At 43.0% G+C, this 23,474-nt stretch overlaps 4 protein-coding genes across 5 annotated transcripts; 1 reads left to right on the top strand and 3 right to left on the bottom strand.

The window, feature by feature from the left end:
* Positions 1-2,983: 2,983 nt before the first annotated feature.
* On the bottom strand, positions 2,984-11,423 carry zgc:113337 (uncharacterized protein LOC503741 homolog). Its single transcript, XM_052082769.1, has 7 exons — positions 11,245-11,423; positions 10,249-10,366; positions 9,193-9,513; positions 6,652-6,984; positions 4,413-4,697; positions 3,487-3,588; positions 2,984-3,273 (listed from the first exon to the last, which is right to left on the bottom strand). The coding sequence occupies exons 2-7, from the start codon at positions 10,334-10,336 to the stop codon at positions 3,266-3,268; spliced, it is 1,137 nt and encodes a 378-aa protein (XP_051938729.1). The 5' UTR covers positions 10,337-10,366; positions 11,245-11,423; the 3' UTR covers positions 2,984-3,265.
* A 518-nt stretch (positions 11,424-11,941) lies between these two features.
* On the bottom strand, positions 11,942-13,761 carry LOC127612203 (dynein regulatory complex subunit 2-like). Its single transcript, XM_052083171.1, has 2 exons — positions 13,606-13,761; positions 11,942-13,512 (listed from the first exon to the last, which is right to left on the bottom strand). Exon 2 carries the CDS (start codon positions 13,317-13,319, stop codon positions 11,979-11,981), a length of 1,341 nt encoding a protein of 446 aa, XP_051939131.1. The 5' UTR covers positions 13,320-13,512; positions 13,606-13,761; the 3' UTR covers positions 11,942-11,978.
* Positions 13,762-14,334: 573 nt separating this feature from the next.
* On the top strand, positions 14,335-19,194 carry si:ch73-390b10.2 (Golgi pH regulator). Of its 2 annotated transcripts, XM_052081560.1 has the most exons (14): positions 14,336-14,597; positions 14,787-14,846; positions 14,931-15,034; positions 15,331-15,437; positions 15,522-15,623; positions 15,694-15,814; positions 16,435-16,515; positions 16,609-16,718; positions 16,802-16,890; positions 17,278-17,370; positions 17,451-17,546; positions 18,388-18,477; positions 18,599-18,664; positions 18,737-19,194. In XM_052081560.1, the coding sequence occupies exons 1-14, from the start codon at positions 14,556-14,558 to the stop codon at positions 18,941-18,943; spliced, it is 1,368 nt and encodes a 455-aa protein (XP_051937520.1). In that variant the 5' UTR covers positions 14,336-14,555; the 3' UTR covers positions 18,944-19,194. The 2 variants fall into 2 exon arrangements, with proteins under 2 accessions (XP_051937519.1, XP_051937520.1); XM_052081559.1 differs by having other exon boundaries at positions 14,335-14,597; positions 18,388-18,664.
* Positions 19,195-19,574: 380 nt separating this feature from the next.
* On the bottom strand, positions 19,575-23,289 carry pdzk1 (PDZ domain containing 1). Its single transcript, XM_052081558.1, has 7 exons — positions 22,746-23,289; positions 22,455-22,668; positions 21,350-21,682; positions 21,081-21,277; positions 20,084-20,320; positions 19,747-20,019; positions 19,575-19,642 (listed from the first exon to the last, which is right to left on the bottom strand). Exons 1-7 carry the CDS (start codon positions 22,953-22,955, stop codon positions 19,589-19,591), a joined length of 1,518 nt encoding a protein of 505 aa, XP_051937518.1. The 5' UTR covers positions 22,956-23,289; the 3' UTR covers positions 19,575-19,588.
* Between the last annotated feature and the right edge of the window lie 185 nt (positions 23,290-23,474).

Below are 23,474 nucleotides of genomic sequence, written 5' to 3'. Positions count from 1 at the left end.
CGCGAACAAGCCGGTACAAAGAGTCTCTCTCTCTTTCTCACTATCTCTCTCGCTCTCCCCCCCCCCCCCCCCCCACAGTTCTAACGCGCCCAGAGGCTCATAAACAAAAGTTATAGGGGCCCACAGTCATCCGATGTCCCCTCCCCCCAATTTGAAACGAAGTTTTATTTCACCGCGATCCTTTGGGTTTTGCAGGTTCTTCAGCCTCCGGCCCGGTTAGGACCAGCAAAGACTATTCCAGCGGAGTTGCCCTGATCAAAAAAAGCATCTTGAAACAAAGAATAAAGTTGTCTTGCACGTTTTGGTAGTGTGCGTAATGGGTGTTTTATTTGGACTTTATTCACGATTGCCAAAAACCGGAACCGGCTCGCAAGGATGTTTAATCAGGCCCGCAGGACAATTTAAAAGTGAAAACATGCATAAAAGACACGGAATGACCATGTATAGTAAGCCTTTTTTAGATGAAAAGACGACAATGTATAGTGAGGCGTTTTTAGCCGGAAAAAAAAACGACCATGTATAATAAGGCGTTTTTAGCCAAAACAAACGTAAAGAAATAGTAAGGGGTTTTTCGTCGAAAAAAAACCGACCATGTACAGTAAGGCGTTTTTAGCCAAAACAAACGACCATGTATAGTAAGGCATTTTTAGCCGAAAAAAACGACCATGTATAGTAAGGCGTTTTTAGCTGAAAATAACGACTATGTATAGTAAGGCGTTTTTAGCCGCAAATAACGACAATCTATAGTAAGGCGTTTTTTATCAGAAAAAAACGACCATGTATAGTAAGGCGTTTTCAACCAAAAATAACGACCATGTATAGTAAGGCGTTTTTAGCCAAAACAAACGACGATATAAAATAAGGCGTTTTTAGCCGAAAATAACGACGATGTATAGTAAGGCGTTTTTAGCCGAAAATAACGACGATGTATAGTAAGGCGTTTTTAGCCGAAAATAACGACGATGTATAGTAAGGCATTTTTTATCGAAAAAAAATGACCATGTATAGTAAGCCGTTTTTAGCCGAAAAAAACGACCATGTATAGGAAGGTGTTTTTCGCCAAAAAAAACCCCCATGTATTGTAAGGCGTTTTTTGCCGAAAAAAAACGTCCATGAATAGTAAGGCGTTTTCAGCCCAAAAAAACCACCATGTATAGTTTGCCGTTTTTAGCCGAAAAAAATGACCATGTATATAGTAAGGCGTTTTTAGCCATAAAAAACGACCATGTATAGTAAGGCGTTTTTAGCCAAAACAAACGATGATGTATAGTAAGGCGTTTTTAGCCGAAAATAACGACGATGTATAGTAAGGCGTTTTTAGCCAAAACAAACGACCATGCATAGTAAGGCATTTTTAGCCATAAAAAACGACCATGTATAGTAAGGCGTTTTTAGCCATAAAAAACGACCATGTATAGTAAGGCGTTTTTAGCCAAAACAAACGATGATGTATAGTAAGGCGTTTTTAGCCGAAAATAACGACGATGTATAGTAAGGCGTTTTTAGCCAAAAATAACGACCATGTATAGTAAGGCGTTTTTAGCCAAAACAAACGATGATGTATAGTACGGCGTTTTTAGCCGAAAATAACGACGATGTATAGTAAGGCGTTTTTCATCAAAAAAAAATTACCATGTATATATAGTAAGGCATTTTTAGCCAAAAATAACGACCATGCATAGTAAGGCGTTTTTAGCCAAAACAAACGATGATGTATAGTACAGCGTTTTTAGCCGAAAATAACGACGATGTATAGTAAGGCGTTTTTAGCCGAAAATACACGGTCGTTTTTTTCACCTAAAAACGCCTTTCTATACATGGTCGTTTTTTACGGCTAAAAACGCCTTACTATACATGGTCGTTTTTTTCCGATAAAAAACGCCTTACTATATATGGTCATTATTTTTGGTTAAAAACGCCTTACTATACATGGTCAGTTTTTTCCGATGAAAAACGCCTTACTATACACGGTCGTTTTTTTCGCCTAAAAACGCCTTTCTTTACATGGTCAGTTTTTTCCGATAAAAAACGCCTTACTATACATGGTCGTTATTTGCGGCTAAAAACGCCTTACTATACATGGTCGTTTTTTGGGGCTAAAAACGCCTTAATATATATGGTCGTTTTTTTTCAGCTAAAACGCCTTACAATACATGGTCGTTATTTTGGGCTCAAAACGACTTACTATACATAGTCATTTTTTTTCCGCCTAAAAACGCCTTCCTATACAGTCCATGGTCTACATCTATCTAGCCACCAAGCTCGTCAGCTAGCTATCCGGCTAGCTCATCAACTAGCTAGCTAGCTATCCACCATCCACCAGAGGGCGGTGTTGTGAACCACGGACTTGCTCAAATGTCATTTCGCCAGTATGAAAATGAAACAATTTAAGTGCTCTGTGTTGTCGTGGCAGGCACACACAACATGAAACAATTACAACACACGTTGTCCCCATTCGTTCGTGTTAGATTTCTCTGAGGACAAAGGATTCATTAGGACAGAGCATGCAAATGCACACACATGGGCATCATATGGACATTGCACAGACAGAGAGATAATGTCTTCCATCAGTTCACCCAACTCCAGTGTTAGAACTGAGGAAGAGAAAGTGTCAAAAAAAGAACATGAGCTCACATGTTGAATGTGAAGTTTGTGTTGTATGTCTGCGAGGGTGGGGAACTGGTCACAGACTGACTCATTCCAGCTGGAGGTGTACCAAGCTAACCCCAAGCCATCACCCTAAACCAGGGGTAGGCAACCCGAAATATTGAAAGAGACATATTGGACTAAAAAAACAAAACACAAATGTCTGAGAGGCTATATGGATATTTATAAATATATTTTAAAAACTTTTTATTATTCTAGGCTTTTCATCATCATTTCTTTAATGTATACATTTGAATTGTTTCTTAGGCTCCTTGAATGCCACTCTCTGAAATAGATCACTCTTAAGGCTTCATACGCACAAAAAAGAGCCCACAACAATAATAAATACATGTTTTATTGCTAATTCATCATCCAATACTTCTTAATAATAATTCTAAACACTTTGGGTTAACTATTCATTGTGTTTAAATAAAATACAATAGAGTGTATGCAAGTGAGCAAAAAGATTTCCTTTTCAATTTTTAAACAGGAGTCAAGCATACACGGAAAGACGAATGTCGTAGGGTTGTCGAGGAGAGTGATTGACATCCTCTGGAGTTGTGAATGTCGGCGCTCAATGCTGCGATGATAGAAATGCTGTGAGGCGGTGCTGAAGTCATCAGTCGGCTGCAACAAGTACAATCAAGAGTTAATGGCAGATGAAAAGAACGGTAAAGTAGTTGTCCTGTTGTGATGTCACAGAGTCATGTAACAGGTTTGAACTGGAAACTAAGTTTCCAATGAAACCCGTTCAAATCAGACCTTATATGAACGACATAGTCGTTTGCATTTTTTGCGGGTGTACGCCGGCAAAAGAAATGAATGGACCGGCTCACATACCTTCTTTGCGCAGGAAGCACTTCCAGAGACAGAAGCAGAGGGCTAGTACGAGGAGAGCTGCCACCGTGGTCACCGAAATGAGGATGGCCAGGGCCGTCCCAACTATGAGGACATGACACACATTTTAGCCAAGAACTGCAGGCGATTCATATTTCCATTAGTTGTCAAGAAATTGGTGACTAATACAAATGAATATTCAAAACAGACCAATGAAGTGTGAATGCTTTTAACCCTTTGATGCACTCCGGTACCTGATAACATGATAAGCTGTCCACTGTAGTAACCGCTGTCTCTGAAAGGGTTAATCCCAGGTGAAAAAACTAAACACTTTTTTTTTTTACCTATCATTAAGGGCTTTCAAGGTCGTTTTAAAATCATACCTTTGAAAATGTTGTTGTTGGGTTTTTTTAACGTACTTTATTTGCAGTACGTAATGCATATTGCGTTATGGCGTATGAAATGTACTATAATGACTTTTTTTTTTAATCCCCACGACCCTTTAGTACTGCCTAGGTACTGGTAAATGTATAAATATGTGAAACGTGTTTCTTATTTAGTCCCCTGTATAATATTCCTGTCAATTTGGGATTCCTTTTTTTTCAATAATTGTTATTCAAGGGACTTTACAGCGATTAAAATGACTTTTGACTTTTATGCATTGCAAAAAGCAAAAAAAAAGTGGGGAAACAGTGTCAGAAGTCTTGCTGTCGAAAAAGAGAGGGCACAAACGAAAAAGTGGGGCTACAAGGAGTAATGAGGATTACCACTTTTACGACTAATAAACTTTTCTTGAAATGCGAAGACAAAAAAAAAGTTAAACTAAAACAGTAACAGAGTTTGAGGAGAACAAAGATAATTCCCCCCCACAATGTGGTTAAATACGACAAAAACGACATATTTTTAGCAGGAGACGATTTCAGACTGACTTTTGGTGTTCATGGACACGGCGATGGGGGCCTCCAGGCCCTTGTGGTGCACCAGACACTTGACGGACACGTCTTTGAGCAGGCCGGACCGCACGGTCAGCGTGCTGGTCACCAGCGTGGTACCGTCGTCCCGCGGCAGCAGCGTCGTGACTGGTGGGCCCACGGTGCGGTTGTCCTGCTCCACGTTCCACACCATCTCCACGGGGGGCCGCGACACGGCGCTGCAGTTGGCCTCGATCACGCCGGCCGACGTGCTCTTGTAGCTCACCTGAGGTTTGGGCAGCGCTGGTACAAACATAAGGAGAAGGATGGATGGATGGATGGACAGCAGGGTTGTTTAAAATTAAAATTGAACCCCCCACCCCCGCCGTTTTATTAACAAAATGAAAACTACCTGAAACTGCTTTTAAGTTTATACATTGTACCCTCTGCACTGTGAGGCGGACGTGCTAACCAGTCGACCACCAGTCACCGCCCAAGGTGTATCCAACTTTTAAAAAAAAAAAGTACAATTCAAGCATAGATGTTTCCCAATAATTTAATGATAATTTGGATTATTTTTGGGGCATTTATTTTAAATGTATTAATGTGGTAGAGATTGAACAGAGCACGTTTAGATTTGTGAATTCCATAAAATCCATACGAGAACCTCTGTCTGGTTTCAATTTGCTGTTCTGAGGAGGAATGGTCGACTGGAACGTTTGTATTGGCAGCAACACGTTATTTGGCCAGAGTTATTTGGATATTGTACTTTTACAGGCGGCCAAGAATTTACTGAAAAGTTCACCTCAGCCTTTATAATGTTCTGATCAGTAGTTACCATGTTTGTGTGCGGATATGTATCCACATTTCAAGATACATTATCAGAGCCGATAACGACACAAAAGCAAGTGTTGCCATTAATAAGATATGTTGCAGTCGCCACTGTTAACGGGCAGCATGCATCGAATGAGGTCTTGCATTCTCTCCAGTATAGCAGCACTTGAAGGGAGGGAGGTTGTCATGGAGGAGAACAATCCAAATGCTAATAGTTCTCAACAAATAGAAACACCTACTGTATTGTACTGTAGTGTTTCGAACAAAAGCACGTGTGTTTATGGAAGTCGAGAGCGAGGGAGTGGGAACCAAAGAGCCAAGCAGAGACTAAGCACACAGGCCGGTCACTGTGTGCTGACAAACACTAACAACAGTCATGCATCGGGAGCAATTCACACCATTTAGTCTCGCGCAGCTCCGATTCCTTGCAAAATGAGCCAGGAAGACAGGATCAACATTCCTGCTTCAAATCCCAGACATGCTCCTGTGAAGTCTGAGGGGAGCTAGCTTTTGTTGGGTTTTTTTTCCCTCTCACACACACAAGCACAGATTGGATACAAATGTTCCAATGGAAACCATGGTAACATTAGCATGTGTTTATTTTGGGCATTTCTAACCGTTTCCTCCGGCCTTACTGTGTGCCTGGGTGGGTTTTCTCCGGGTACTCCTGTTCCCCCCTCACATTCCAAAAACATGCATGACACTCTAAATTGTGCCGAGGTGTGAGAGTGAGCACAAATGGTTGTTCGTCGATGTGTGCCCTGCGATTAGCTGGCAACCAGTTCAGGGTTGACCCTGTCTACTGCCCGAAGATGGCTGGGATGGGCCCCAGCAGGCCTCGTGACCCTCATCAGGATAAACAAATTAGAAAATGGATGGATGGATATTAGCTTAGCATTCAAATTATTCTTGTGTGTGAGTTCTGTGTAAAGTTAGAGAGTCAATTGTCACATTTGAGGAAACACAGCCTGGAAAAACACAATAAACACAGATGCATATGCTAGCTTGGCATGTTATTCATTTTTTCGCGTGAACCCTTTGTGAAAGGCTTTAATAACATTTGAGCATATGCAGCGTTAAATGACAAAAAGAAACACACGTTCCGATGTTAGCATACAACATTAGCTTTGCGTGTGTGTAATTTTCTATACAGGATTTGTGTGAAAGATGTTGTAACATGTGACACAACGGCAAAATGAACATTTCAAATGCTAACATTAGCATAGCTGCTACGCGAATGTTAGCATTTGTGTGTGTTTTTTTTCTTCATTTATCTATGCCGGCAATGTATACTGAAAGGCAAAATAATGTAATGGGCTTAATCTAGACATAAGCCATGTGGCCAGTGTATGTTGGTGTTTTCAATGTGAACTATTCACGCTGGTTCATAAAATGTGAAACCCTGACTTAGCAACATGCTCACCATATGTGGAGAGGCACACAGTGGAGCTCTTTGGCCCGTCCGCATGAGTGTTGTACAGACAGGTGTAGCAGCCCTCGTCCAGGATGGCAACTGGTTGGATGGTGAGTGTGCTGTCCGACAGGGAAGTGCTCAGCCGCACCCTGCCCTGGTACGCGGGCTCGATCATGGGATCGCTCCTCTTGGCATAGGAGGCCACGTCCGAGGAGAGCCCCCCCGGTGCCGAGGCGTACCGCCAGCTGACCTGCTGCACCTTCTCGGGCAGGCCGTAAGAGCACGACAGGGATGCCTTTTTCCCACTCACTGCTGTCTTGTTGCTGTCTGCTATCACCGATGCTGCAAGGGAAACACATGCGGAAGGGGGGTGAACACTAAATACAAAACAGGAGGGAATCAGTGAACTTCAGCTCAAAGCGTGCGTGCGTGCGTGTGAGCGAGAGAAACCCTAGACTACCAAACTTCCTCCGAATTAGGAAAAGGACTGGCTGCTCAGTCCAATATGAGAAATACAAGACAACTTGACCAAGCTGACACAAAATAAATACATCAAAACAATGTGACGCTTAATTAATCAGTTCCCATAAAAAGATGGCAGTATCGCAGTGCAAACATTTTTCCCTCTCATTATGTGTCTGTCCAGCACCTTCAAAGGGCGAGTAACTTTACTTTATTTTAGTTGTATGACAATAGTTAAAATATATACAGGCAAATACATGGTTTCCAATGAATAAAATGGCTTTGAAACATCTTGGAAGTTGACCAGGGAACAAAGCACTTTGCCAGCTGTAAAATATCAATTGCACAACACAGATTTTATCACGTTTGCACGTTGCTATCTTGCTTTTGTTATTTTGCCACCGACCTGACCCTTTGCACTCCTGTAACCCGACGAATTATTTATTCCCCCAACCTTTGAATTATATTGACGTGTAAACCGTCGGCACCCGTGCTCTGAGGACCTCCTCTCCCCGGAGCGGTTACAGTTCAAATATTTTGAAAAATATGTGTCCAAAACAGAAAGCAAACAAACCACAGCTGTTTCTGCTTAGCGTGGTGAGCCCTGTTCTCTCTTTTATGAAAATACCTGGCTGGACTTCATCATGCTTGTCCGCCGCGCGGAATGAAGAACATTCTCATCTGGAAGGCCCACAGAGGTCGGATATACATGTCATATGATATGCGTGTTATATGACTACAAATGACTCTTAATGGACAAGTCCATAGTTTTCTAAATGCTTAACCTCAATAAACATCTGGCATCTCGGACGGGCGGATTTCCGTTTCATAATTAATATTCATATTCTTTGGATAGTTGTTCTCCTTCATTTGACTGTGGAGAACTCTGGAGCTTTTATTGACTATTGTAGAAAAAAAAATAAGAGAAAGAATCATCAAATTTACTGGTTGAGCGAGCACCAAAAAAGAAAAAGAAAATTGTACAATCTCAAATTTTGGGAGTCATAAGCAGCCATTTAGGGACCCTAATGGAGCATAAATTTGATTTGATTTTATATATTGATTTTCCTAACTTCTTTTTACACTTGAATTCTATTTTAAACATTTCCAGTACACCTAATAAAGTTCCCCTTGCATTATTTACGATGCAAAATATCCGTGCTGAACTTTTTATTGATTTTACATTGCCACATTGAGTGATATTAAAAACTTAAAACATTTCCAATTAAAACAATTAATTAAAAAATCCATTGAAAATATGGTATGAGAGGTCTCATGGATGGTCCAACATTAAGGCCCATGTAGACTGTTAATAGTGAAATCACAGTTGTCACGGCAACCACACTACCCCGTAATCTTCTTTTCAAAGCCAGCATAGTAGCAGCGTGACTTTGTCACCGTTTACTTTTGAGTCAAATTATGACACCCCATAATTTTGATGTCTATCTGAACATAAAATGAACGGGTAACGCATTTTAGTCAGTCAGATTATTCTTGGGCCAATATGAAGCCTTTTTCCTACTCAAAGGAATGTGCTTTCACTACCCATGAGGTCTTGCAGCAGACATGATATGAGAAGTGTCGAGCGAAAAACAGCTTTGAAAATTGAGTATCCGAACTTCTCCCGTGGAGAAAATCCTCTCCTGTCAGCCATGCTCGCAACTCATTCGGATCTCAAAGAGAGGCTTCCTACATGTGTTCATGACTTACGCTTCGAGAGTGCACTTGATTGCTAGCCTAAAGCGTCGGATGTTCGACTGTCTCTTTTGATTTGAACAACAAACACAATCAAACACGCATATGCAAAAAAATAAAATAAATAAAGGAAGGAAATTTACTTTTGGAAGAAACCATGTGATTACCCAGCCCAAAGTTACGATGAACTGCATAGTTAAACAATACATGTAAGTGCTGAGTGAAGCATTGCCAAAAAAATAAAAATAAGAACATCTAGGACTGCTTCTACAAAATCCAAACAATTGTTACAGTAATTGTCAAATTTCTACTACGGCTACATTTTTATTTTTATATACTTTGTGTAAGAGAATTACATTAGTAGTAAAGTGACACAATGCGGGCCTTACTCACCAGTGACGGTCAGGCAGGTGCGTCCTTGTTTTGCATGAGCTTTGACCGTGTCAAAGATGCACGTGTAGCATCCTTCGTCCCTGAAGCTGACTCTCTGGATGGTGACGGACGAGGTGTCCTTCGAGGAGGGGGTGAGCTCCACGTGCTGCTGCCCGCTCACACTGTCCTTATTGCCCGGCTGGTAGCTGAGTAACGTCTGGTTGTTCACGTCCAGCCATGTCACCCGCCGCACAGCATCACCTTTGTCCTTCGAGAAGGCGCACGTCAAAGTGAACGGCTTGCCCACGCCGGCCTGCACTCGCTCCGGGGCTGTGACCTTACCTTGGACACATATGATATCATTTATAGGTACATATCAATAAATGAGAATATTGTGAGAAAACTTGATGTAAGTTGTTCCATTCAAAAAAGTGAAATTGAGTTGTAAATGAAATGTTCTGATGGTTTTATTTGGCAGCAAACCAAAACCAAAAATTCACCATCTCAACAAATGACCACAAATGACGCAAAAAATCTAAATCATATTTTTTTTTCTTCAGAAAAATGAGGGAAGAAGTGGCATCCCCAATAGTTTTATTGATCTGCATACAGTAAAAAGCATGTTTGTGAATTGCTATTTACAAAATCGGCTATTCAGATTTTCTCCTTTATTCACTATAAAATACCTAAAATGCCACAAGACAAAGCAAGGCAAATCCTTTAGAAGTCAAGTTGGTCCGAGGGAGGGGCGGGGTGTTGAAGTGATAGAGCTCGACAAGCTTTGTATGTCAAGGAGGAGCCAAGTTTAGCCTGGGCTGTAATGGAGAGTCTTTGTTACATGTGTAGTACTACATAAACATGCAATACTACATATAGAACTACATGTAGTATTACATGCATGGGCAATTCTTTTTTTTCCCCAAAATCTAATCACATGCAAGCCATTTATTTCTTAGGATGATTTAAGATGAGTTTGAAATCATATTCGTGTTTTGCGATCGTTTGTGGTACATAAATCCATCCATCCATTGTCTAACCCACCCATGGAATGTGAGTTCAACATGATGAAATATTTACCCTGCAGTTTTGCCACCAGCAGAAGGAGCAAACACACATGTAGACCTTTCCTACAGGAGGCCCGGATCATCATCATCATCATCATCATCTTTGCTCATTTAACAGGGAAGATGAAGATCTGATGAAGAAAAAACAACTGCTGTAGAATTCAAACTGGTCATCCCGTCATACGCCATCTCCAGCCCACAGCAGTGACAATTTCAGGCGGCGTTTCCTCACCTTCAAAGAGCCAAGGTGCCCTCTTTACATTAGAAATATCATTTATACATGCCATTACACGACACTAATCTAAAATGTCACGGAAAGTATGGATACTGGAAAAAAATGCAACATCTAGCCACCCACTTGCCTTCGTGTGGTTCCTCATTCGAGTCATGTGTGCTGCAGCCACTCAGAACTGAATTGGGGGCGAGGGTGCGTGGTACATACTGGACTCATCACCAGACAATCGCAGAGTACAACTAACCATTCACACTCGAATGGGCAATTGAAAGTCTTCAAATATTTTTAGAATCTTCAAACAACCGAACTGGCATGCAACACTAGGGCTTGGGCCCAGATTTAAATCCCAGATGTGCTACAACCACTTGCCGGGCCGCCTGGGTACGCGCTAAACTACCCTATTACAACTTCACTATTTTATTTGTTTAGTTTTTATGCACCATAAAATGTTATCATTAAAAATCTCCTTACAGGTCCTTTAGATATGATTGAAACGTCAAACGCGGAGCTTGGTAATTAGAAATGCTGTTCATTGAGAGTGGCCGTGGCATAACATTTTCATCAGGTGGTGGTCTAAATACATTTGTCACTGTCTCAATAGCAGACAAACGTCCACTGCAACAAACCATATTGGCAAGATTGAAATGCTTCGAACATTTCAGTGTCACAATCATTTGGTTGCAAAAGCCTCTCATAGGTCTCTAAAAAGCTACACGCAATCAAACAATACGTAGAATGGACATTTCGGGAGTAAGTATAAAACAAGACACTGACCTCTCCTTGTGTCCAAACGATGCTTGAGGATGCTCTACCTCAGCAACATGTCACTTGGAACAGTGACTTCCGAACATCCCACAAAGGACAACAAAGAGGCTTTTGCCTCAGCGTGAGTGTTTCCAATTGTGAGCCCAAATGTTCCGCAGCAGAGTGAAGCTCCGGATTGCAAAGAAGTGGACCCACGCAGAGGGGAGGTGTGAGGGGGGGCCTTGGGGGGGGGGGGGGGAACCACTTGGTAGCGTTGGATTGGACTCACGGCGCCCTCTTGTGAGCGAGGCTTTGTTGTTGCACGTCGTGGGAGGGGGCGAGGGGGGATTTCAGTTTTTTGAAAGTCCTCCGAGTGGCATATTAAATTATGACGCAAACGTCACTCAATTGTTGACTGTTATCTATGTATAATCAAGTACAGCATATACATCTACAGTATTTAATCACGTAGGAAGGCTTACGCGCGTAAGCCATAATAACGAGCCAAGCAAATGACATGATGGTTTGAAGCGGTAATTTATTAGCGTGCATCCATATCATATTGGATCAATATAATTTCTATATACAAATATAATACGACATATGTAAACGGAAAGTAAGTTGAAACATCAGCTGTCATCTTTGGTAGCTCCAAAAGACATCTTGTGCAAAGCAAAAGACATTAAGACTTGGGATGGGCAAAAATACAATCCCCCCCGACCCCCAAGTGTGGATCCTTGTGTTGACATCCCTGATGAACATCTTCACTCATTGAGGGAGAGTATTCTGATGGCGTGCACTCCCTCGATGACACATCGCACTTGCTTGGCGCCGTCCTTCTCCATGACGGGGGCCATCTTGAGAAGAAGAGGATTGTACGGTCCGTTGTGGGTGTCCGGGTTAATGGTCTTGGCTTCAACGCGTTGGCGCGTAAGGAGCTGTAGCTGCTGGTTCTCCCGCCGCAGGTTTCTGTTGCGCCGCTTCAGGACGTCCTGGTGGAGCTGCGCGGCGTTGTAGCGCTTCATCAGCTCAGGGAACTCGTACATTGGCGAAGGCTCCACAGTCTCCGATCCCTGGATGACTTCTTCGGCTGCCACCTGCTCCTCGTTCTGCTGAGCCTCTAAATGGCGACACATCTCGGCCACCTTCAGGAGCCGGGCGCCCTTGGCTATGATCAACCTCAGGCTGTTGGCGGCGGCGTTGCTATGCATGCTGACCTCGTTGATCATTATCTGGATGGGGACGCGGTCCCGAGCCATCCGGCTGAGGAGCATGTGGATCTTGGCCTTAGCGTCGTTCCGGGCTGCCGTCAGCTTGGCCGTCATGTCGGAGTTGCTCTTCTCGGTGGCCTCCAGCCGGGACTGCACCTCGATGATGGTGTTGTAGAGCGCCACGCCCTTCTTCGAAGTGACCACCGAGACTTGTTTTTTGGCCTCCATGCGCTCCACATTCTCCATCTCGTGGAGGTAGCGCTTCTCGGCCTTCTGGTTCTTGAGGACCTTCACGTTCTGGTCTAAGAAGCACTCTTCCACCTCGAAAGCCTTCCTCTTCTCAAAGACCCCGTGGGCTTCCATGGGCTCGCTGTACAGCATGTGGATGGTTGCCAAGGCCTGCTGGTGGTGACGCTCCAGGTGGACCACCGTGTCCTCGAAACCCACGCGTGACTGCAGGAAGTAGGTCGCCATTCTTTCGCTCAGTACCTCCAGCCTGTGGTCTAAAGCGTCCTGACCCATGTCCCACTGCTCCTCCAGGAACTTCAGCCGCTTCTCTTGCATGGCACGCAGACGCTCAACGTGTTCACGGTGCACACGCCACACTTGAGCCGAGAGACGCTCTCCCTCCTGCACGCAGCACGCGAACCTTTCCACGGCGCGGTTCAGGTCCTGATCCCGCCGCTCAAAAGTACGCCGGAGGGCCGCTATCTCCTCCTTGAGCTGATCGCAGCGGTTGCTGCGCAGGCTGAGGCGATAGGTTTCGTTAAGCGTTATGGCATTCAACGCCGTGTTGGCGTCTTCCTTCTTCAGCTTGTCCCTCATGATCTGTGGGCGCAGACTGGGGTCATCCCCTGCGCCTTTGCCCTTCTTCTTTCCTTTCTTTTTAGGCATTTTGACTTTCGCACGTTGTTAAACAATTTGAACCAGCAGTGAGAATGTGGCACTCCAAGTGTCTGGATTTTGTCATTGGTAGCTGCAAAGATGACATCACCCTGTCATTTAGTGTGATGCATTAGAGGAAAGTAGGTCTTTGGCCCAGTGATGCAACATTGTCATGATGATGTTAGCACCCCTTTTTTCTGCCCTAATAACATTAAGAACATGAGTACAACGGTTATGGCATACTTTCTCCAGAAAAGAGGCAAAGACTATTCGCATCAATGAATCAAAGTCTTACTGTTCAGCCATGTTCAATTGTGCTCGTCTTCATTAGGGTTCAACTGGAGCCTCACACAGCTGACTTGAGGTGTACATAACAGATTGATCGCTGAATGAAGCCAATCACAGAGCAAATGCAGACAAAATGACATCACATTCAAATTCACACATATGGACAATTTAAGGAACATGGATCTTTTTGGAATGTTGGTAAGAAACTGCACTTCGGTGAATATGACATTCTTATTTTTAACATATCCTTGAAAAAAGAATAAAGTGAAAAATATAAATACATATATTAATTGCGGATTGATTCTTGCTTGTTGCTGATTTAATTTGAATCAATTTTTTGAATTTCAAAAAACTTTTTATGATTTATTTTTCTTCGTTTTTTTCAATAATAAATATCATAAAAACAATCACAATCTAATGACAGGGTTGCAGATAGACCTTACAAAAGCAAATCGTCCTTCTGGTGTTTTTTATATTTTACATTCCTAAATTTTACTTGGATGGACATTCACGAATTAACACGAGTTGTACCGCTCCATTATGGCTGCCCTAGACACACACCCGCACACACGCGCCAGACGCTAAAGGATGGTGCTGCGACAGTAACTTCAACCTATATTCGAAAATATATTCTAAACAATGTCTGCTGTACACACCAATTACACATTACAAAATGTGAGGGTATAAAAAAAATTGTTAAATATGTCACGCGTACGTCATATTATGGCGACGGAAGTTCTCCCCCGAGCTGTCACGATGACGCATTTACAGACGACCCTTCTAACTTGTCGCACTCATAATATCTCGTCCATTATGAGTAAAATAAATGTTTATCGTTCAAGGGTAGTGGTTGGTTTTTGTGTCGGCATGATCTGAAAGGCTTCTCCAATCCTCTTTCAGAGGTACATCGATTATTTGGTGGATTAGCGGCCGTTTAATACACCCCTACCTAACACGATGTCGTTTTTGGTGGATTCCGTGATCATGTTCACGTCTCAGGTACCCTCAAATGACAGTATTCTATTTTGATTGACAGTAAAAATTCAATCGAATATAACGTTCACGTCTCGTCCATTAAACATCCCATTTCAGTATTTAAATATTTCCTATTTCATGTGTTCTATAATATAAACATTTAAGGAAAAACATTTTATGCCATATTTTGTGTTCTTTGCGATCCATTTTAAGGTGCTGTTCTTCGGGTTTGGTTGGCTATTCTTCATGCGACAGCTTTTCAAAGATTACGAGGTACTTCAAAAAGTCTTCTTTACATTCTGTACATCGCTATTTTGCTGTGTGTTATGAGTAACTTTTGTTTGCATGCGTTGGCAGGTGCGTCGGTATGTGGTGCAGGTGGTCTTCTCTGTCACCTTTGCTTTTTCATGCACCATGTTTGAGCTCATCATTTTTGAGATTTTGGGTGCCTTAAGTAGTAGGTAAGGACGCTATTTTTTATTATTATTTTTTTATATCCGTCATTTTTCTGTAGCGCTTGCCTTTCGAGAGTGATGGGTGAACCGGATGTCCATCCCAGCTAACTTTGAAGCATGTGGCGTGGTACACACATGATTGATCGATAGCCATTTATTAGGCACATGCTGTATAGAGGAGACAACTATTCAAACTCACATTCACGCCTTTGGTCAATTTGGAGTCCTCAATGAACCTTTTGTTCATATTTTTCAAATTACATCTTGATAGGTTTAAAGTGATATTGAGTCTGCCCTTCAAGTTCCAGATACTTTCACTGGAAGCTGAATCTCTACGTGATTCTGCTGGTCCTCATCTTTGTGGTGCCTTTCTACATTGGCTACTTTGTGGTTAGCAACATCCGCCTGTGTAAGTGCACACACCAAAGCGGTTTGTTTGATGTGTTGCACACACTGTACGCAACATTAAAAAAAAGTCGTTTTTGCATTACAGTGCACAGACACAGATTGCTGTTTGCGTGCATGGTGTGGTTCACCTTCATGTATTTCTTCTGGAAGCTGGGCGACCCTTTTCCCATCCTCAGTCCAAAACACGGTAAGTCAGCCATGCCATCGCACCACCCGACAAAAACAGTATATATGTAATTATATTATATGTCCTTTAGGCATTCTATCCATTGAACAGCTCATCAGTCGTGTTGGTGTGATAGGAGTCACCCTCATGGCTCTCTTGTCTGGCTTTGGTGCAGTCAACTGTCCATACACGTATATGTCCTATTTCCTCAGGTAGGTCCAAGCAGTGCAGACATTCCTTCTGGTCTAGCAGTAGATAAGTGGCATTATTTAAATTTAACTGTGTGTGCGTGTATGAATTTATCATGTTGAATTGGTAGTTATTACAGGCCATGTTTTTACTATTTTACTTTTTGTTCCGTTTTTAAATTAGTGCATGTCTGAAATTGATTAGGTATTCCTTTGCTATGCATATTATTTAATCTATTAAAAATATATTTTATTCTCCACTTATTGCACAGAAAGTTATTTGTTGTTAAGTTTAAACTTGTAATCAATTAATTCATATGATTAGATATGTATCTATTTTTCTAAATACTGTAGTTACAGCAGTGGTCCCCAAACACCAGTATGTGACCCAGTATGCAATTTGATATGGATATAACTATTTTTTTTTAAATGTAGCGGAACTTATACTTTCCAATGGGGAATGTATGTTCTCCACCCCGCTCAATGTGCGATTAATTTACGACCGCTAGCATCCAGCATCATCCCCCATCTCTAAATGGTTGTTGAGAAAAAGTTGGGGACTACCCTCTTTCTTGTTTATTTCAATTTGCATCCTTGAGGGGTAGAAAAAAAACGTTATGAGCATTATTTGCTGCAACTCACAGAAATGTGACAGACAGTGACATCCTCGCTTTGGAGAGGCGTCTGCTTCAAACTATGGACATGATCGTTAGTAAGAAAAAACGGTAAGGCCTCCTGAGAACTATCTTGTATGTTTTTTAAAAAGTTGACAACAAATGCTCAGGAAAATAAATGGAATGAACGAACGTGATGTGCAGCATCGCCATGACGCGAAGGCAAATGTACCAGCGCGGAGAAGACCAGAACAAGCAGACGGGATTGTGGGGCATGATCAAGAGCGTCACCTCACCGCAAACGGGAAGCGAAAGTAGCCTCTCTTTGAAAGATTTAACAACTCAATGGCAGCGATAAATTGCGCTCACTTACACGTCTCCTTTTTGTTCCGCGCAGACCTGTCACTCATCCAGCAGGAGGTGGACGCTCTGGAGGAGCTTAGTCGACAGCTTTTTCTCGAGACTGTAGACCTGCAAGCCACCAAAGTATGACACACACACAGATAAATTGTTGAACATATTTCATTCACATGTTAGAATAACAAAACGGAGTGAAGGTATTAATTCTGTCGACTTGGGTTTGGCATCCTTACTTTCCACACGGTAAAAATCTGACTTTTTTTTTGCGTGGGTGTGCCACATAATTGCCTATTGTGAGTTCTTGTTAGCAGCTGCCTGTTAACTGGCTAACGGTTAGCCAGTCTGACTGGGCGTTCTCGCCCATGTATGAATGTGCCGATTAACAAGATTATTTAGTGTCGAGAAATGATCACCGTGACGCTGTGAGGCAAAGTTTGCTTCATTAAAAAAAAAAAAAATGAATTATCCGAGTTCTTCACTGAATCACATCGGGCTCATTGCCATCTTTTACAGGAGCGCATTGAGTACTCCAAGACATTTCAGGGCAAATACTTCAACTTCCTTGGCTACTTCTTTTCCATCTATTGCGTGTGGAAAATCTTTATGGTGAGCACGCGCACACTGATTTGTAATATATTTTGAATTGTGTCAAATGTGGTTGAAACACGGTTGTCCATCCATCGTAGGCCACCATCAACATTGTGTTTGATCGGGTGGGAAAGACGGATCCGGTGACCAGGGGCATTGAAATAACAGTCAATTACTTGGGTATCCAGTTTGACGTAAGACCTCAAGTTTCCCTCTTGACATACACACACAAAAAATAAAGTTCACTCATTCATGACAGTGAAGTGAAAATGGAAGAAAATGTGATGCTTGCTTGTCTAGAAAGGCTTTCTTCCTTCATTTGAATTCACCCCAAAGGTGATTTTTTTTTTCTTCCCGAAGTGCAATGAAAACAGAGAAAAGCCTTTCCATAAACTTGGCAAGCATGAAATCACAAGTCGTCTTGCTAAAAGAAGCAAGATTCTAGTCCATTCCACTATTCGTTCATGACAGTAATTCATTACGAGGTGTGTCAAAATAGCATTGTCCATGTAATGCTGGCCTACTGTATAGACAGTTAAACACTTTACATTTGAATTTAGATAAATAGAACACATTGTAAATTAACAGACTTACCCTTTGATTCATTGAATTATATGTCAATTTTTTTAATGACAAAATGGACAACACATGGCTTTTGTGTGTAGAGCACATTTTATTTTGGAACATGTTAAGATCAAAAGGATAACTGCAGCTTAAGGGCAAATTTACGATAATTGGAAATATGAACACCAGGAGCGGTAAGTAGTAAAAATGTCTTGATATTGACAGACTAATTTAAAATAATTTAGGACATTTTGGAAACAAAACGTTCTGTTCTCTGCATTTGTAAGGATCACGTTGAAAGTTCAAACAAAAAAAAGGGACATTTAAGGACCTACAGAGACCTCGCAGTTAGCGAGTTTCTTCAGCACCAGAATACTCAATTGGTAGACCTGTGTACTGAAAATCCCGTCATCCTCTTTGAAAACGCATTTGTAGTTATTAATACAAAATGTGGTTATGTTACACTCTCAGGTGAAGTTTTGGTCCCAGCACATCTCCTTCATCCTGGTTGGCATCATCATCGTTACCTCCATACGAGGCTTACTCATCACCCTCACAAAGGTACAAAATCTACAGGGAAGCACGTTGGAAATCATGGAGTGGCTTGGAAAAAAGAGTGTGCATTGGCCCTGGCAGACTTTGGCAAAACAAGTAAAACGGTCACTGTTTCTCGTCATTGTAGTTCTTCTACGCTATATCAAGCAGCAAATCTTCCAACGTCATTGTGCTGGTCCTTGCTCAGATCATGGTGAGTTTCTTTAATTTGCCTCATCTTTAAGAGTGGAGCAGAGATCTCATAATGTGTGTGTGTGTGTGTCAGGGCATGTACTTTGTGTCATCTGTGTTGCTGATGCGCATGAGCATGCCACTGGAGTACCGCTCCATCGTCACGGAGGTTCTGGGAGAGCTGCAGTTTAACTTCTACCACCGCTGGTTCGACGTCATATTCCTGGTCAGCGCCCTGTCCAGCATCCTCTTCCTCTACCTGGCCCACAAGCAAGCACCCGAGAAGCACATGACACTGTGACCCACCCCACCCCACCATGTTTTGGATCATTGGAATGGTTCCAAATCCCCTGTTCCTGAATCAGGAATTTGAAAAGCGGACCCTTAATTACAAAGTACGGAATAAAAGGATTCTTTTTTGTTCTTTGCTAAAATGTATTTGTTTTGTATAATACTTTTTTTTTTCTTTCAGTCTTAACACTGGAGCTGCTTCTGCATTTTTTATGTCACCATTTAATTCTAAAGCATTCAATAAAAGCAGCATCGTTTGGGGGGAGGACAATTGTTTTCTGAATTTTCAACATTTGAACAAGTTTTTCTTTTCCACCACCATGAACGGAACAAAAGTAGAGTAAAACATCTGAGGTACAAACACGTGTAAGCTACCCAGGTTCCATGTTCAGTAGAAAGCCCAAATTGATAGAATGAGACTTGTATGACGGTCGGCAATAAAACGGGGAAGGCCAGGAGATAAGGACTGCGATCTGATCAAAATGTAATACGCCTATAAGTCACCAAGATTTAGCAGCCCGTCTTCCATCGGTCCTTTACACGATAGTTTAACATAAACGTGTGACAAATTTTTGTACCGGTAAGGATCCAATTTCTTTTTTGGCCATTGATGAGGATTGTTTGGATATAAAAACATTCAGCATGTTGTTGCTTGTCAAAGTCTGTCATCCAAACTCTGACAAGATGAAGATGAAGACACCGATGAGGTCTGCAAGAAAAGAAACCCGCTTAGATGTCTCGATGTTGATTTGAATGTGTCGCTATTTTTCATGATAGCGCACATTTCAAAAACAATGACAAAAAGCTGCTCACCCTCTCTTTAACCGGTGCGGTCTCCTGATCCTCACTGTGGACTTGCACTTGCGACGTCTCGCCGAGCAGCTGACGCGTGACGGGCGTCCCTCTAGCCTTGAGCTGCTCGTAGACGCTCTTGGTGGCCACCAGCATCTCCAGCCTGCTCCCCGTTCCGCGGATCATGTCCACCACCTCGTCATGCGTGCACTGCTCCACGTTCTTCCCGTTCACCTCCACCACAACGTCGTCATCCACCAGGCCGGCCACGTCGGCGGCCCCGCCCTTCACCACCTGTATGTCCGCCGGTGATGTCACCAAAAGAAAAACTTTGCTTCTTTTCTTTTGATTGTCTTACCTCTTTAATATGCTGTCCAAACACACCCTGGATGCCGTTGAGATGAAAACCGTATCCAGCGGGAGTCTTCTCCATCTTACACAACTTAGGTTTCAGCTCTATTTCTTCATCTTTCTTTCTCTCCTGAGCAGCTGTGGGTGGTTTAAACGGCGCGGGGAAGGTGATAGCTTCAGAGTAACTAGGCGGAGAGAGAGAGTCCTTCTTCTCCTCCCAGAACAGCATGGGCGACACTTTACCCTGGGTGGACACAGACACACACGAGATCAAAACGTCTGCGCTGACAGAAACGAGAATAGCGTAAACGCTGAGTAGAGCACAATACTCCACCAAGGCCGACGATGTACAACTTAACAATAAAATCCAAGACTTTGAACAGTATACGTGATCGAAATGGAAGAATGGATTATATATATATATATATATATATATACACACACACACACACACACACACACACATTTTAAACAGACAAGTAAAAGCACAAATTAAATATGTACAATGGCTTTAAAATACAATCCAAATTTGATGATGTGTTTTAATATAAATAATGAAGATATTAAAAATAAGATGCTTAATATTCAAGGAGGGTGCTACACTCTGGCTTGGGTGGGGGGTGAGGGGGGTGCTTCAGCCCAAACAGAAACCTGTGCAGCCCCAGAAATTATTTTCTCAGACCCCATATGTATTGGTCAATACATGAAATAAGGTACGGTACTCTATTTAATTAAAAATAAGATCACATTTTGAATAAGTATTTTGTTATTATTTTTTAATCAAATTCATAAAAATGGCATACCTTAAAATGAAAATAAAAACTAAAATGTATTACAATTATAAAAACTTCACATATTTTAAATTAACCACCTGTACTCATGAATTTAAAAAAAACTCAAACGACAAAAAAAAAGATGTATAATTATTGTGAAATAAAGGCAGTGACAACCGTCTCGTTCGCTTGTGCAGGTGTGCCTAATATTATGGCAGAGGGGGATCTCACCTGAGCATACATGAGGTCGGTGTCCTTGTCCACCACGAGCAAGCAGCACTTGTTGCCGCTCTGCCTGATGGCGTCCACCACTTGCTCGTGAGCGCTTGTGTCCATTTGCTGGCCGTCCACAGCCACCAGCCTGTCCAAGTCCTTGAGACCTCCCCTCTCCGCTGGACTGCCTCTGTCGATATCCGTGATCACGTGTCCTGCACACACCGAAGAGCTCGCGGTCAATGCTCGCCGGTTTCCACGGCGACGGGAGAACGCAAGGCACCGACCTCCCATGTTGGCCTCCTCCTTGAGCAGGAAGCCGTAGCCGCCGGGCGCTTTGGTCAAGTTGATGATGCGCGGCTCGTGAGGGAGGCACTTGGTGGTGGCGAACTGAGCGGGGATCTTCATGTTCATGCTGCAGTAGTAGCGGTCGGTCTCCTCGTCCACCAGCAGGAACATGAGGCTCCCGCCCGCCATCTTGACCTTGTCCACCACTTGTTCATGGGTGTAGCTCTCGATATTCTCGCCGTTCACTTCCACCAGACGGTCGTTGGTGTTGACGCCGGCTCGGTCCGCCACGCCTCCCGGAGTCACCTCCGATACGAATACGCCCTGCTCACCTGGATATATGGACGATAAAGACGTGTGCAGTCATTTCGGATGCAACCGTAACGGCAACATCCCAATATTAAAATTGTGACAGTATCGTCACGTCATGGAATTAAAAGCACCACATCTGTTAAATAAGTCGGGTTCTTTTCCATTTGTGCACCGTCTGGTGGTTATTTTATTAATGGAGTTTGATTTGAATTAGGCATCTTTTGGCCACCTCCGTTTAAGACCCACGCTAATCGCCAGATCAAGTGAAACATCACACATTGCACGTACCCAGAGAAAACCCACATAAGCAGTGGGAGAAGATGCAACAGATCCAAAATTTGTAAAATAGTTTTGGTGTCTCTACTGTATCTTCCGAACCGCTTTATCCTCACTAGGGTCGCGGGGATGCTGGAGCCTATCCCAGCTGTCTTCGGGCAGTAGGCGGGGGACACCCTGAACCGGTTGCCAGCCAATCGCAGGGCACACTGAGACAACCAACCATCCACCCTCACAACTCGGGACAAATTAGAGTGATCAATTAGCCTGCCATGCATGTTTTTGGAATGTGGGGGGGAAACCGGCATACCCAGAGAAAACCCACGCAGGCCCGGGGAGAACATGCAAACTCCACACAGGGAGGCCGGAGCTGGAATCAAACCTATGCACTGTGAAGTCGACGTGCTAACCACTGGACTACCGGGCCACCCTCTCTACTGCATCAGCATTATTATTTCAGTTTGATGATGAGGCAAGTGTAAGTCATGAAGTGGGAGGCGATTTTTATGATGTCACCTTTGACGGAACGCAGAGAGAAGCCATAGCCTGAGCCGGACTTGACCATGTAGCAGAGTCTTGGTTTCAGGGCGCGCCGGGCGCCACCGTTGACTGCTGTCGAGTGGGGAGGCTCAGCCAGGTTTACTCCCCGCTCCTTGGCCTGCTTGTAGGAAGCTTCGTCCAGTATGTGAAAGTTGACCGTGGCACCGCTGCTTCTCACCAACTCCACCACCTGGCCGCACGGAGCAAAGGCGAACAAGTGAACAAGGCTTTCTGAAATTGTTATACGACAGCACAAGGGTCACTTACCTCAGAATGGGAAAGCCCATCGACATATTTGCCATTCACTCTGAGGACCCGGTCTCCGTCTTTCATGCCGGACAGCTCGGCCGGGCCTCCCATCTCAAGGCAGCGGATCAGGTGGCCCTCCTCATCGTGCTCTATCCTCAAATAAAAGCCGAATGTTTGACCTGGGCTCTTGGTTAGAGATATCACCTTTGGCTTGTACCCGGCGGCCATGTCCTGTCACACACATAAAATGACATTCCAGAAGGTTTAAATGTCTCAGTCATGTGACCATCACGGTTTCACGGAACAGCACCTGAGCCCAAACGAGTCTTAGAAGATAAGAAAGCTAATCTTCCGCGCTAGCTTCAAGGTGGCAGTTAATGGTTAATCACTTTGCTCTGTGATGACTCGGGTTGAAAAGACAAGCTGCACTTTGAACTATTTTGCCACCGTCATCCACCTTGCAAATCAGATGTTCATTAATCGCTCGTTGGCGTGCACGTGCCAGCTGACAAAATGATCACTGGTCCCTCTCGAACAGCGGCTAACTAAAAACACGTGAAAAGAAACATCCTGAAACTAGAGAAATACTTATCAGATTTTCTTTCAGAGTGGAATATGGTCAAATGACCAATTTAAAAGAAAACACTGTACATATTTCATATGTATTAAAAAAACGTTAGTGTTTTTGTTTTTTTTACATATGAAATATGGTTCAGAAATCGACAATCTCAACATTTGGAGAGAGGT

This window comes from Hippocampus zosterae, chromosome 12 (genome assembly GCF_025434085.1).
Source record: "Hippocampus zosterae strain Florida chromosome 12, ASM2543408v3, whole genome shotgun sequence".
Classification (NCBI taxonomy): domain Eukaryota; kingdom Metazoa; phylum Chordata; class Actinopteri; order Syngnathiformes; family Syngnathidae; genus Hippocampus; species Hippocampus zosterae.
This window is presented reverse-complemented; position numbering and strand designations above follow the sequence as displayed.

Coding starts and splice junctions, on each gene's coding strand:
- zgc:113337 (XM_052082769.1), bottom strand. CDS start 10,336: ATGATGATGATGATGATGATGATCCGGGCCTCCTGTAGGAAAGGTCTA. Junction 6,985..9,192: donor CACCTGCCTGACCGTCACTG/GTGAGTAAGGCC, acceptor TTTCCCTTGCAG/CATCGGTGATAGCAGACAGC. Junction 3,589..4,412: donor CGTGTCCATGAACACCAAAA/GTCAGTCTGAAA, acceptor ATGTCCTCATAG/TTGGGACGGCCCTGGCCATC.
- LOC127612203 (XM_052083171.1), bottom strand. CDS start 13,319: ATGCCTAAAAAGAAAGGAAAGAAGAAGGGCAAAGGCGCAGGGGATGAC.
- si:ch73-390b10.2 (XM_052081559.1), top strand. CDS start 14,556: ATGTCGTTTTTGGTGGATTCCGTGATCATGTTCACGTCTCAG. Junction 15,624..15,693: donor CATCCTCAGTCCAAAACACG/GTAAGTCAGCCA, acceptor TATGTCCTTTAG/GCATTCTATCCATTGAACAG. Junction 16,516..16,608: donor ATCGTTAGTAAGAAAAAACG/GTAAGGCCTCCT, acceptor CGTGATGTGCAG/CATCGCCATGACGCGAAGGC.
- pdzk1 (XM_052081558.1), bottom strand. CDS start 22,955: ATGGCCGCCGGGTACAAGCCAAAGGTGATATCTCTAACCAAGAGCCCA. Junction 20,020..20,083: donor TTGGACAGCATATTAAAGAG/GTAAGACAATCA, acceptor GCGGACATACAG/GTGGTGAAGGGCGGGGCCGC. Junction 19,643..19,746: donor CCGCACCGGTTAAAGAGAGG/GTGAGCAGCTTT, acceptor CTTTTCTTGCAG/ACCTCATCGGTGTCTTCATC.